This window comes from Mustelus asterias, chromosome 28, assembly GCF_964213995.1.
Source record: "Mustelus asterias chromosome 28, sMusAst1.hap1.1, whole genome shotgun sequence".
Lineage (NCBI taxonomy): Eukaryota > Metazoa > Chordata > Chondrichthyes > Carcharhiniformes > Triakidae > Mustelus > Mustelus asterias.
In genome coordinates, this window is record NC_135828.1 from 9,019,508 (window position 1) to 9,032,264 (window position 12,757).

At 48.9% G+C, this 12,757-nt stretch overlaps 1 protein-coding gene across 2 annotated transcripts in view; it reads left to right on the top strand.

Moving 5' to 3' along the window:
* Positions 1-12,757, top strand: part of zswim8 (zinc finger, SWIM-type containing 8) — a 201,096-nt gene that overhangs the window by 94,573 nt on the left and 93,766 nt on the right. For both annotated transcript variants that reach the window (XM_078199386.1, XM_078199387.1), the window contains exon 5: positions 9,447-9,619. In XM_078199386.1, coding sequence (XP_078055512.1) covers positions 9,447-9,619 — 173 coding nt within the window. The remainder of the gene's footprint in view (positions 1-9,446; positions 9,620-12,757) is intronic.

A 12,757-nucleotide genomic window follows, 5' to 3' on the forward strand; every position in this document is an offset into this window, starting at 1 on the left:
ATCGAGAGAATAGAAGGTGTGAATGACCAAACGGTTGAGAAGCTGAAATCAGAGGGTAAACTGTGAGAGATGAAGATGTGGGGAGAGGGGAGAAAGGGGATGGGTGAGCGAGAGGTAAAACTGAGAAAAAGGGGAAAGGGAAGCAAAGGGGGAGAAAAAGGGGGGATGGAAAAGAGGTGGGGGGAAGAAAAATGAAGATAATAAAGAAATAAAAGGTGGGGAACAGTTAAAAATTAAATTTTTCTTTAAACTATTTCTGCTGGTTGTGTGTGTGCGCGGTGGGGAGGGACGGGGAGGGGAGTGGGTGGTGCGTTCTAAGACTAAGTGTCATAGCCTAAACATTGGAACTAGGTATTTCTGGAATGAAGTTCGGGAACAGGTTTTGACACTCACAGGTTGGTAGAAGCTGCAATACTTTGACAAATGGCAATTGATATCGTATCAATTGTTAATTTTAAATCTGAGATTGAGAGATTGTTTTTTTGGTTTGAAGGGGGATAATAGGCATGGTATTAGATTGCCTAGGAATGGCCTACTCCTGTTCCTATGTTCCACAGTGCCATGAATTCAAAGAGCTGATAGCTCACTCTGCCTGGTTTCCTTTGATGTACAATACTGTCCAAGGTATTTCTGTAAATAATGTTTAAGTATTCCCCATTGGCTGTCCTGCAAGCTGACCGTACAGGAAGATGGAGATGCCGGTGTTGGACTGGGATGGGCTCAGAATTCTCAACACCAGGTTAAAGTCCAAATAAACCTGCTGGACTTTAACCTGGTGTTGAGAGACTTCTTACTGTGACCATACAAGAAGATTGCTTCCAACAAGCGGTGATTTCAGTTCCCCCCCAAACCCCTCTACCATCTACCCCTCAAGTCAGGAGTTTGATTGTATACCTTGAATTTCGCTAGCTGAGTCCAGCTCCAACAACACTGCAGAGACTCAGCACCATCCGGGACCAAGCAGTCTACCAGATTGGCATCTCTTGACTAGATTGGCACCTTTTCCACCAAACTTCAACTTTCACTCTCTCTCCAGGTATCCGCTCTGGCTCGCTTGGTGACATTCTTACTCCTGAACCCCAAGTTTGGGGATTCAGCACCCATGCCAGAGGCTTGAGCACCAGCAGTTAGAAAGACATTCCAGTGCGGTTACATAGGGGTGCTACACTGCCAGTGGTGCTGTCTTTTGTATTTATTTTTTTATTTATTGGTGTCATAAGTAGGCTTACATTAACACTGCAATGAAGTTACTGTGAAAATCCCCAAGTCGCCACACTCCTGTTCGGGGACACCGAGGGAGAATTTAGCACGGCCAATCCACCTAGCCAGCGCGTCTTTCAGACTGAGAGGGGAAACCGGAGTACCTGGAGGAAACCCACGGGGAGACAGTGACCCGGGAATTGAACCTGGGCCCCTGGTGCTGTGAGACAGCAGTGCTAACCACTGTGCCATCCCCACATGAGATGAGAGTCTCGGATTGGAGTAAACGATACCATATATTTCAAAGGAGATCAGTGGTGCCCCAGGCAATATTTATCCCTCAATCAGTATCACTAAAACCAGGTTAACTGGTTATTATCACATTACTGTTTGTGGGATCTTACTGAGCACAAGTTGATTGCCAAGTTTCCTGCAAAATGACACTCTGAAAGTAATTCATTGTCCCTCCAGTGTGTTGGGACATCATAAGCTCTTGAAAGGCTCATTAACCTTGAAAGGCAGCGTGTCTGAGGTATTTGCTACCAACAAGACTGAATCATAGAATCCCTACAGTGCAGAAGGAGGCCATTTGGCCCATCGAGCCTGCGCTGACAACAATCCCACCCAGGCCCTATCCCTGTAACCCCATATATTTACCCTACTTATCCCCCTGACTCTAAGGGAGAATTTACCATGGCCAATCCCCCTAACCCGCACATCTTTAGAAAAGATGGTGGGGACATCTGGTCTCAACAATTATGGTGTGATGATGGTGGGTCGCCAACCCTGCCAGAGACCTTCCTCTCAGAGGAAGTTGCTTCTTATCTCATTGCCGGGATTTAAATGACTGTCGACTGGAAATCGATCCCTCCCTCTCCCCATCTTATCAACCGTCCTACCAGCGGCATTTCATGCCATTCCTGGAATATTTCCAGGCCAATATAGCACACACAATTCAAGACTTTAAAAATACAGAGTAAGGGATCATAGAATCCCTGCAGTGCAGGAGGCCATTCTGCCCATTCTGCATCAACTCTCCAACAGAGCATCCCAACCCTACTCTATCCTGAAACCCCACGTATTTACCTGGCTACTCCCCCCTAATCTGCACAATTTGGCTCACTAAGGGGCAATTTAGCATGGCCAATCCACCTAACCACATATTTGGATAAGGGGCAACTTAGCACGGCCAATCCACATAACCACATCTTTGGACAAGGGGCAATTTCCCATGGCCAATCCACCCAACCACATCTTTGGACAAGGGGCAGTTTAGCATGGCCAATCCGCCTAACCTGCACATTGGACACTAAGGGACAATTTAGCATGGCCAATCCACCGAACCTGCACATCTTTGTGAGGCAGCAGTGCTAACCACTGTGCCACCGTGCTGCCCGTCGTGTTCCGTTTTGTTTTTGGCATTGTCAGCATGTGGTAAACCCGCCCTTATGGAGGATTGCCAACCGACCTTCTACCAAGACCTTTCCTGATGGCACAGCAGCTGGGATCAAGACTTGGTGTGCGTGGGAGTTGCCAGCATAAACCCAGGTCTCACTCCTGGGTTTACGATGCAATAATGCACTCTATTACTGCTCTTAATCTCACAGTAATACTTCATTCCTGGAGTAGCCCACTCGAATACAGCTGGGTGACAATCACCTCTCACACTGTTACACTGCAGCGAGGAATTGTATTTACAACATTGACGTGTGGACTGGAGAAGGAATGTCAGCCTATCTCTGAACCGCACATTGTAGCAACCTTCACAAAAATGCAGAAAAACACCTCCAGAACTTTGTGTTAGAATAAATAGCTACAGTGTAGAGAGGACACTCTCTGTATTGTAACAGAAGGGCATGTTTGCAGCCCTTTAGTGTGAAGTTAAGTGTCACAGAAGATCTTTTCCTTCGCAGTCCAAAGTCTGCATCAAAAATGTTGTCTTAATCAGAGCACAAGTATGTGAGTCACATAATAGGGAGTAATGCTGAGGGGTTTGTGTTAGGGTAGTGTATGCTTTAATAAGCTATGTATGTTTTCTTCCTTCATGGGATGTGGGCAAGGCCAACATTTGTTGCCCACCCCTAATTGCCCTTGAACAGAGCGGCTTGCTGGGCCAGTGGTTGGCACTGCTGTCTCACAGCACCAGGGACCAGGGTTCGATTCCTGGGGGCACAGTGGGTTAGCACTGCTGCCTCACAGCACCAGGGATCCTGGTTCATTTAAAGTTTTTTTTTATAGTGTCACAAGTAGGCTTACATTAACACTGCAATGAAGTTAATGTGAGCATCCCCTAGTCACCATGCTCCGGCACCTGTTCGGGTACACTGAGGGAGAATTTAGCATGGCCAATGCACCTAACCTGCACATCTTTCGGACTGTGGGAGGAAACCGGAGCACCCAGAGGAAACCCACGCAGACACTGGGAGAATGTGCGAACTCCACACAGGCAGTAAGCCAAGCTGGGAATCGAACCCAAATCCCTGGCGCTGTGAGGCAGCAGTGCTAACCACTGTGCCACCGTGCCGCCCCATTTCCATCTTGAGTGACTGTTCTCCCCCTGTCTGCGTGGGTTTCCTCCGAGTGGTCCGGTTCCTTCCTGTACTCCAAAGGTGTGCAGATTAGGTGGATTGGCCATGCTAAATTGCCTCTTAGTGGCCAAAGATGCACAGGTTAGGTGGATTGGCCATGCTAAATTGCCCCTTAGTGTCCCAAGGTGTGTGGGTTAAATGGATTAGCCATGGTAAATGTGTGGGGTTACGTGGATTGGGAAGGGGTGAGGGCCTGGGTAAGATACTCTGTCAGAGAATTGGTGCAGATTCGATGGGCCGAATGGCCTCTTCTGCATTGTAGGGATTCTACGGTTTCAGCGGGCAGCTGAGAGTGAACCACATTGCTGTGACTCTGGAGTCACATGTAGGCCAGACCGGGTAAGGACGGCAGATTTCCTTCCCTAACGGACATTAGTGAACCAGATGGGTTTTTCCGACAATCGACAATAGTTTGATGGTCACCATCACTGATAGTTTTATATTCCAGACTTATTAATTGAATTTAAATTCCACCAGCTACCAGGCTGGCGTTTGAACTCCTGCCCCTTGAACTCTTATGACCAGCAAGGATTAAGTGGCTCATGAAGTCCAATGATTGGGGCAGTCCTCCAATCTTTGTGTTAATTATATGTGGATTGTATTGTGTTTTATGGTGGGCACTAAGTGGGGAGTCAGCTTCACCTCTAGGAGTACACTGAAACTTTGATTAAAAACAGAAAATGCTGGAAAAACTCAGCGGGTCTGGCAGCATCTGAAGAGAGAGAAACAGAGTTAACGTTTGGAGTCCAATGTGACTCTTCAGAATTGTTTTCTGTCTCTATTTCAGATTTCCAGCATCTGCGACATTTTGCTTCTATCTGAAACTGTGATGAGTGAGGAGGTGCGTGCGTATCTCTCTGAATAAATGCTTTAAAAAAGTGTGTCACAGATGGGCTCCAGATCTATCCTTCACCCATCTTCATGGATTATAACACTAAGAAAGCAGATCCTTTTTTGATTGAATGAAAGTCAAGACAGAATTGTATTTCTATTGAACTTTTTAATTACCTCAGCATGTCCCAAAGTGCTCCACGACCATTTAAGTACTTTATTTCTCTCTCCAAGTGTAGTCACTGTTGAATTGTAGGGAATGTGGCAGCCATTTTGCCCAAGCAGGGTCCCACAAATGAAGATTAGGTCACCTGTTTTTGCGATGTTGATTGAGGGGCAAATATTGGGCAGGGCACGGGACAAGAGTTACCTTGCACTTTTCTTCAAAGCAGTGCCACAGTACCTCTCGTGGCGATCTGAGACAGAAAACAAGGTTGTGGCTTAACTTCTCATCTGGAAAAACAGTACCGTTGGCGGTGCAGTACTCCCTCGGTGTTGTGCTGATATATCAGGCTAGATTAACCTTGGGAGTGGGGACTAGGAATCTTCTGTCTCTGAGGCTGGAAAACAACCAATTGAGTCAAGGATGTGTGTTGGTGGGGGTGTGTGTGTGTCGGGGGGGTTGTGTGTGTGTCGGGGGGGGTGTGTGAGTGTCGGGGGGGTGAGTGTGAGTGTCGGGGGGGTGAGTGTGAGTGTCGGGGGGGGTGAGTGTGAGTGTCGGGGGGGGTGAATGTGAGTGTCGGGGGGGTGAGTGTCGGGGGGGTGAGTGTGAGTGTCGGGGGGGGGGTGAGTGTGAGTGTCGGGAGTGTGAGTGTCGGGGGGGTGAGTGTGAGTGTCGGGGGGGTGAGTGTGAGTGTCGGGGGGGGTGAGTGTGAGAGTGTCGGGGGGGGTGAGTGTGAGAGTGTCGGGGGGGTGAGTGTGAGAGTGTCGGGGGGGTGAGTGTGAGTGTCGGGGGGGGTGAGTGTGAGTGTCGGGGGGGGTGAGTGTGAGTGTCGGGGGGGGTGAGTGTGAGTGTCGGGGGGGGGTGAGTGTGAGTGTCGGGGGGGGTGAGTGTGAGAGTGTCGGGGGGGGTGAGTGTGAGAGTGTCGGGGGGGGTGAGTGTGAGAGTGTCGGGGGGGGTGAGTGTGAGAGTGTCGGGGGGGTGAGTGTGAGAGTGTCGGGGGGGGGGGTGAGTGTGAGAGTGTCGGGGGGGTGAGTGTGTGAGTGTCCGGGGGGGTGAGTGTGTGAGTGTCCGGGGGGTGAGTGTGAGAGTGTCGGGGGGGGGGGTGAGTGTGAGAGTGTCGGGGGGGGGTGTGTGTCGGGGGTTTGTGTGTATGTGTTCACACCCATGTCACTCTGAGCCTGCAGCTTTCAGCGCGCTCATTCAAGAAATTCCTCATCAATCAATCAATCCTTGAGGCAATTTGAGTTTTTTCCAAGTCTTGCCAGATTCTCATGAATTATGTACGTTGGAAATTCTGGGTCGGCAATTTTCCAATGTCTCGATACTCCAGTGTAGTTGCAACACAAGCATCATGTGCCAAACTGTGGCATTGAGGAGTTCATTAAATGCTGACAAGAGTTTAACTGAACACCCATTGGTTGTAATCTGTCCATACATGCCATTTGGTGATCAGTAATGTTTTTATTTCCTCTGCAATATCTGTCCTTGTATTTCTGGATTATACATTAAAGTTGTGAATTATTTTGCAAGCAAAGTTCTTCGGTGTTGGAAAATCCACTTATAAAATTCTGTGAACACGTAATGGAACTGTGAGCATGTTGCCACTCTTTCATAGCATCCCTACAGTGCGGAAGGAGGCCATTCGGCCCATCGAGTCTGCACCAACCACAATCTCACCCAGGCCCCATCCCTGTAGCCCCACATATTTACCCTGTGCTTACCCTGCTCATCCCCCTGACACGAAGAGACAATTTATCACGGCCAATCAACCTAACCCGCACATCTTTGGACCGTGGGAGGAAACCGGGGCAGCCGGAGGGAAACCCACGCAGGCACGGGGAGAATGTGCAAACTCCACACAGACAGTGACCCGAGGCAGGAATCGAACCCGGGTCCCTGGCGCTGTGAGGCAGCAGTGCTAACACCCACTGTGCCACCGTTCACCATTGGGGATTTGAAAGCAGCCCAGGTGACTGCGGCGAGAGCGCAGCATCTCAAAAAGGCCCTCCGTGAAATGCATTTCTGAAGCTTCAGCCCAATTCCTACCAGACAAAACCGGTAATCGCCAAGGTGTGACTCTCACCAGTAGTCAACACGGCTGATGTGGGCAAATGGGAAGGTGTGGCAGGGTTGGGTTCTTTGGCTGGGGGTTTCCAAGAGGCAATGCAGCCACACGTCAACCCAGGGGAACATTAGTCCACCAACACTGGATTGTAGGAGTGAAGAGTATTCACTTTCCCAACGCGGATGCCTTTCAGTTTTGAACAGTTTTTTAATGGTTTTTTTTCTGGATAGGGCAGCACTGCTGCCTCACCGCGCCAGGGTCCCAGGTTCGATTCCGGCCTCGGTTCACTGTCTCTGTGGAGTCTGCACATTCTCCCCGTATCTGCGTGGGTTTCCTCCAGGTGCTCCGGTTTCCTCCCACAGTCCAAAGATTTGCGGGTTAAGTGGATTGGCCGTGCTAAATTGACCCTTAGTGTCAGAGGGATTAGCGGGGTAAATACATGAGGTTAAGGGGTTAGGGCCTCAGTGGGATTGTTGTCAGTACAGGCTCGATGGGCTGAATGGCCTCCTTCTGCACTGTAGGGATTCTATGGTTCACCAATTTGGTTTCAATATTTCATTTTACTAAAGGCTGTTTACGTACTTATTTTATCCAGCCTCTTCACTGAATAAGGGAAGATAGTTTAGATCTGCCTGTCCAAGCATTTAGAACATAGAACATAGAAAGTCACAGCACAAACAGGCCCTTCGGCCCACAAGTTGCGCCGATCACATCCCCACCTCTAGGCCTATCTATAGCCCTCAATCCCATTAAATCCCATGTACTCATCCAGAAGTCTCTTAAAAGACCCCAACGAGTTTGCCTCCACCACCACCGACGTCAGCCGATTCCACTCACCCACCACCCTCTGAGTGAAAAACTTACCCCTGACATCCCCCCTGTACCTACCCCCCAGCACCTTAAACCTGTGTCCTCTCGTAGCAACCATTTCAGCCCTTGGAAATAGCCTCTGAGAGTCCACCCTATCCAGACCCCTCAACATCTTGTAAACCTCTATCAGGTCACCTCTCATCCTTCGTCTCTCCAGGGAGAAGAGACCAAGCTCCCTCAACCTATCCTCATAAGGCATGCCCCCCAATCCAGGCAACATCCTTGTAAATCTCCTCTGCACCCTTTCAATGGCTTCAACATCTTTCCTGTAATGAGGTGACCAGAACTGCGCGCAGTACTCCAAGTGGGGTCTAACCAGGGTCCTATAAAGCTGCAGCATTATCTCCCGACTCCTAAACTCAATCCCTCGATTAATGAAGGCTAGTACGCCATACGCCTTCTTGACCGCATCCTCCACCTGCGAGGCCGATTTAAGAGTCCTATGGACCCGGACCCCAAGGTCCTTCTGATCCTCAGAAGTAAGGCTTACAGGGAACTGGGTCCTTCTGGGAATCGGACCCAGTTCCCTGTAAGCCTTACTTCTGACTAATAAATAACTTTTTTTTAAACAAGTAGGCTTACATTAACACTGCAATGAAGTTACTGTGAAAATCCCCTAGTCGCCACACTCTGGCGCCTGTTCGGGTACACTGAGGGAGAATTTAGCACGGCCAATGTACCCAACCAGCACGTCTTTCAGACTGCGGGAGGAAACCGGAGCACCCGGAGGAAACCCACGCAGACACGGGAAGAACGTGCATACTCCACACGGACAGTGATCCAAGCTGGGAATCGAACCCGGGTCCCTGGCGCTGTGAGGCAGCAGTGCTAACCACTGTGCCACCATGCTGCTGAACTTATAACGTTTAAAGTTATGTAACAAAAGTTGTGACAATTTGGGAGGTAATGAATTGGTTACACTAGAGCATAGGAATTTTTTCTATTGTACCGAAGGACATAATCCAGAGACTCAGTCTGGGGACCCGGGTTCACATCCCGCACGGCAGCTGGCGGAACTTGAACTCAATTTGTAAAAATCTGGAATTAAGAATCTACAGATGACCATGAAACCATTGTCGATTGTCGGAAAAACCCATCTGGTTCACTCATACCCTTTAGGGAAGGAAAGGGTGATGAATGTATGGAATCCGCTACCACAGAAAGTCATTGAACCCAAAACGTTGATTTCAAGAAGAAATTAGTTGTATCTCTAGCGGTTAAAGGGATCAAGGGATCTTGGCGGGGGGGGGGGAGCGGAAGGGGGAGATCAGCCATGATCAAAATGAATGGCTGAGCAGGCTCAAAGGGTCGAATGGCCTCCTCATGCTTCTAGTTTCTATGTTAAATCTGAAGTCCTTACCTGGTCTGGCCTACATGTGACTCCAGAGCCACAGCAATGTGGTTGAATCTCCACTGCCCTCAGCTAAATAGGGATGGGCAATAAATGTTGGCCCAGCCAGCGACGCCCACGTCCCACAAATGAATAACGAAAAGGTGAGTAGCTACAGCACCACCACTGGTGACTGGGTGATATTACAGCGTGACACGTTTACATAGACAGTTCCCATGAAGAATGTGGACATGGGAATTCACAATGGAGTAAAGTTAGTCCAAAAGCGGGCCAGCCCGATGACGGGCAGTGCATGCAGATAGAGGATTTGTTTATCCGGTGAGCACGGATCACTTCAAACCTTTTTCTTTCCTCTTCCTCCACCCCTGCCCCAAACAGGATTTCACCTGAGTGCGACGGTGGTTCCTCCGCAGACTGCACAAGCTAAAGGAGCATTCAATGTGGCTGTTATGTTTGACCGCTGCAGGATAACCTCGTGTAGCTGTACTTGTGGTGCAGGAGCTAAATGGTGCGCTCACGTGGTGGCACTTTGCCTCTTCAGAATACACAATGTAAGTACGGTGTACATTTAGATTATTTGTTATTCTAATTTTAGATAGGAACCACTGTGCAATTTCTTTTTTATTTACAAGTTGGGTAAGGACAAAATATTTAGTTTAAGCTTATTTATTAGTGTCACAAGTAGGCTTATGTTCACACTGCAATGAAGTTACTGTGAAAATCCCCTATTTTATTTGATTTATTATTGTCACGTGTATTAACATACAGTGAAAAGTATTGTTTCTTGCGCGCTGTACAGACAAAGCATACCGTTCATAGAGAAGGAAAGGAGAGGGTGCAGAATGTAGTGTTACAGTCATAGCTAGGGTGTAGAGAAAGATCAACTTAATGCGAGGTAGATCCATTCAAAAGTCTGACAGCAGCAGGGAAGAAGCTGTTCTTGAGTCAGTTGGTAGGTGACCTCAGACTTTTGTATCTTTTTCCCAGTGGAAGAGAGAATGTCCGGGGTGCGTAGGGTCCTTAATTACGCTGGCTGTTTTGTCGAGGCAGCGGGAAGTGTAGACAGAGTCAATGAATGGGAGGCTGGTCTGCGTGATGGATTGGGCTACATTCACGGCCTTTTGTAGATCCTTGCAGTCTTGGGCAGAGCAGGAGCCATACCAAGCTGTGATACAATCAGAAAGAATGCTTTCTATGGTGCATCTGTAAAAGTTGGTGAGAGTCGTAGCTGACATGCCAAATTTCCTTTGTTGCCACACTCCGGCACCTGTTCGGGTACACTGAGGGAGAATTTAGCATGGCCAGTGCACCTAACCGGCATGTCTTTCAGACTGTGGGAGGTAACCGGAGGACCCGGAGGAAACCCACGCAGTCACAGGGAGAATGTGCAAACTCCGCACAGATGATGACCCAAGCCGGGAATCGAACCCAAGTCCCTGGCGCTGTGAGGCCGCAGTGCTGACCACTGTGCCGCCCTTGATATTTTCAGGTGGTTTGGTTTTGATCAATGGAAACAGTCCAGTGGTCCGCCATTTTGTAATCTGTTGGCAGAGAATTTTGTCCCAAACTTTCACAGCCCCGAAATAATCTACTTGTCCCCTGCCGAACTCCAAATAACAATCCTCTCGCGTTCTGATCCATGATCACACATTTTTAATAATTCATTTTTCATTGAGTGTCGGGATATCAACCGTGGAGGCAAATTTGTCACTTGGAAAATCTTGATCTTGAACTTTCTGCCTCAAATCAAACCCTGAGAGGAGTTAACTTAAGTTTCTGTTTTGTCTCTTAATTCCACTTCTGTGCATAAGACTTATTGTCAGCTGTAGCTTTCCCATGTCCTTTGTCGGTGACTTGCATTTACTTTCTGTGTCATTTGTTTGTGTTCTGATTGGATTTTGTTTAACCTTCCTCTTTATTTGCTACGGAGAGACTTTTCTTGGGACTGATCAGCAGAGAGGGTACAGAAAAGATTTACCAGGATGTTGCCTGGTATGGAGGGCATTAGCAATGAGGAGAGGTTGGAGAAACGTAGTTTGTTCTCACTGGAATGACGGAGGTTGAGGGGCGACCTGATAGAAGTCTTGGGGCGGCACAGTGGTTAGCACTGCTGCCTCACAGCGCCAGGGACCCGGGTTCAATCCCGGCCTTGGGTCACTGTCTGTGTGGAGTTGTCTGTGTGGAGTTGGCACGTTCTCCCCGTGTCTGCGTGGGTTTCATCCGGGTGCTCCGGTTTCCCCCCACCGTCCAAAGATGTGCAGGTTAGGTGGATTGGCCATGCTAAATTGACTGTAGTGTCGGGGGATTAGCAGAGTAAATATGTGGGGTTACGGGAATAGGGCCTGGGTGGGATTGTGGTCGGTGCAGACTCGATGGGCCAAATGGCCCCCTTCTGCACTGTAGGGATTCTATTCTCTTCTCTTTAAGATTGTGAGGGGCATGGGCAGAGTGGATCGTCAGAAGCTTTTTCCCAGGGTGGAAGAGTTAATTACTCGGGGGCATAGGTTTAAGGTGCAAGGGGCAAGGTTTAAAGGAGATGTACGAGGCAAGTGTTTTTACACAGAGGATGGTAGATGCCTGGGACTCGCTGCCGGGGAAGGTAGTGGAAGCAGATACGATAGTGAGTTTTAAGAGGCGTCTTGACAAATACATGAATAGGATGGGAATAGAGGGATTATGATCCGAAGAAGGGCAGAAAGTTTTAGTTCAGACGGGCAGCATGGTCAGTGCAGGCTTGGAGGACCAAAGTTCCTGTGCTGTAATTTTCTTTGTTCTTTGTCCCAAAGCGCTCCACATGAACATTGTCAAACAAAAGGCCACATCAGGAGTTGTGACCAATAGCTTGACCCAAGAGGTACATTTTAAGAGGGTCTTCGAGGCGGAGAGGCAGAAAGGTTTAGGGAGGGAATTTCGGAGATTAGGGCTTTGGCAGGTGAAGGCGAGGCCGGCAATGGAGCAGCCAAACTGGGGAGGGGCAAGAGGCCAGAATTGGAGGAGCGCAGAGTTCTCAAAGGAGGGGCTGGAGGAGGCGATGCAGGTCAGCTCAGTAAACGCCGGGGAAACGATAGCAGGGATTTGAAGACCCGCTGACCCTTGCCATGCCCTCGCAGGCCGCTGGGGTCCTGCGATCACGGTTTGTGTGCGCTGGGCAGTTTGAGAGAGCGGAATGTGATGGCAAATGTCTTCTCTCCCCGTGATGTGTGACTGGTCCGCGAACTTTCTTTGTGACGAGGTGCGCTCTCCAACTGAGGTCTCAACGTTTCTGTAGCTTGGTGCAGCTGGAGCTCAGCCAGTCCCAGTGAACATGGCTGGGAAGGATGGTGGAATGTGACCTGAATCAATGATGTTGGGATGATGCCAAAACTTAAGCTCCGAGCCTTGTTCAGAGTAAATGCAGCAAATATCATGAGCTTGCCAAGCAAGCTGCCTTGGCTGGAGGGGTGAAGGAGTTTTTATTCACTAACATGCTACCGGGACTCGGTGGTTTGAGTTATCAGGAGAGGCTGGATAGACTGGGACTTTTTTCCCTGGGGTGTAGGAGGTATAGGGGTGAGCTTATAGAGGTCCATAAAGTAATGAGGGGCATAGATAAGGTAGATAGTCAACATCTTTTCCCAAAGATAGGGGAGTCTGAAACTAGAGGGCGTAGGTTTAAGGTGAGAGGAGAGAGATACAAAAAGATTCAGAGG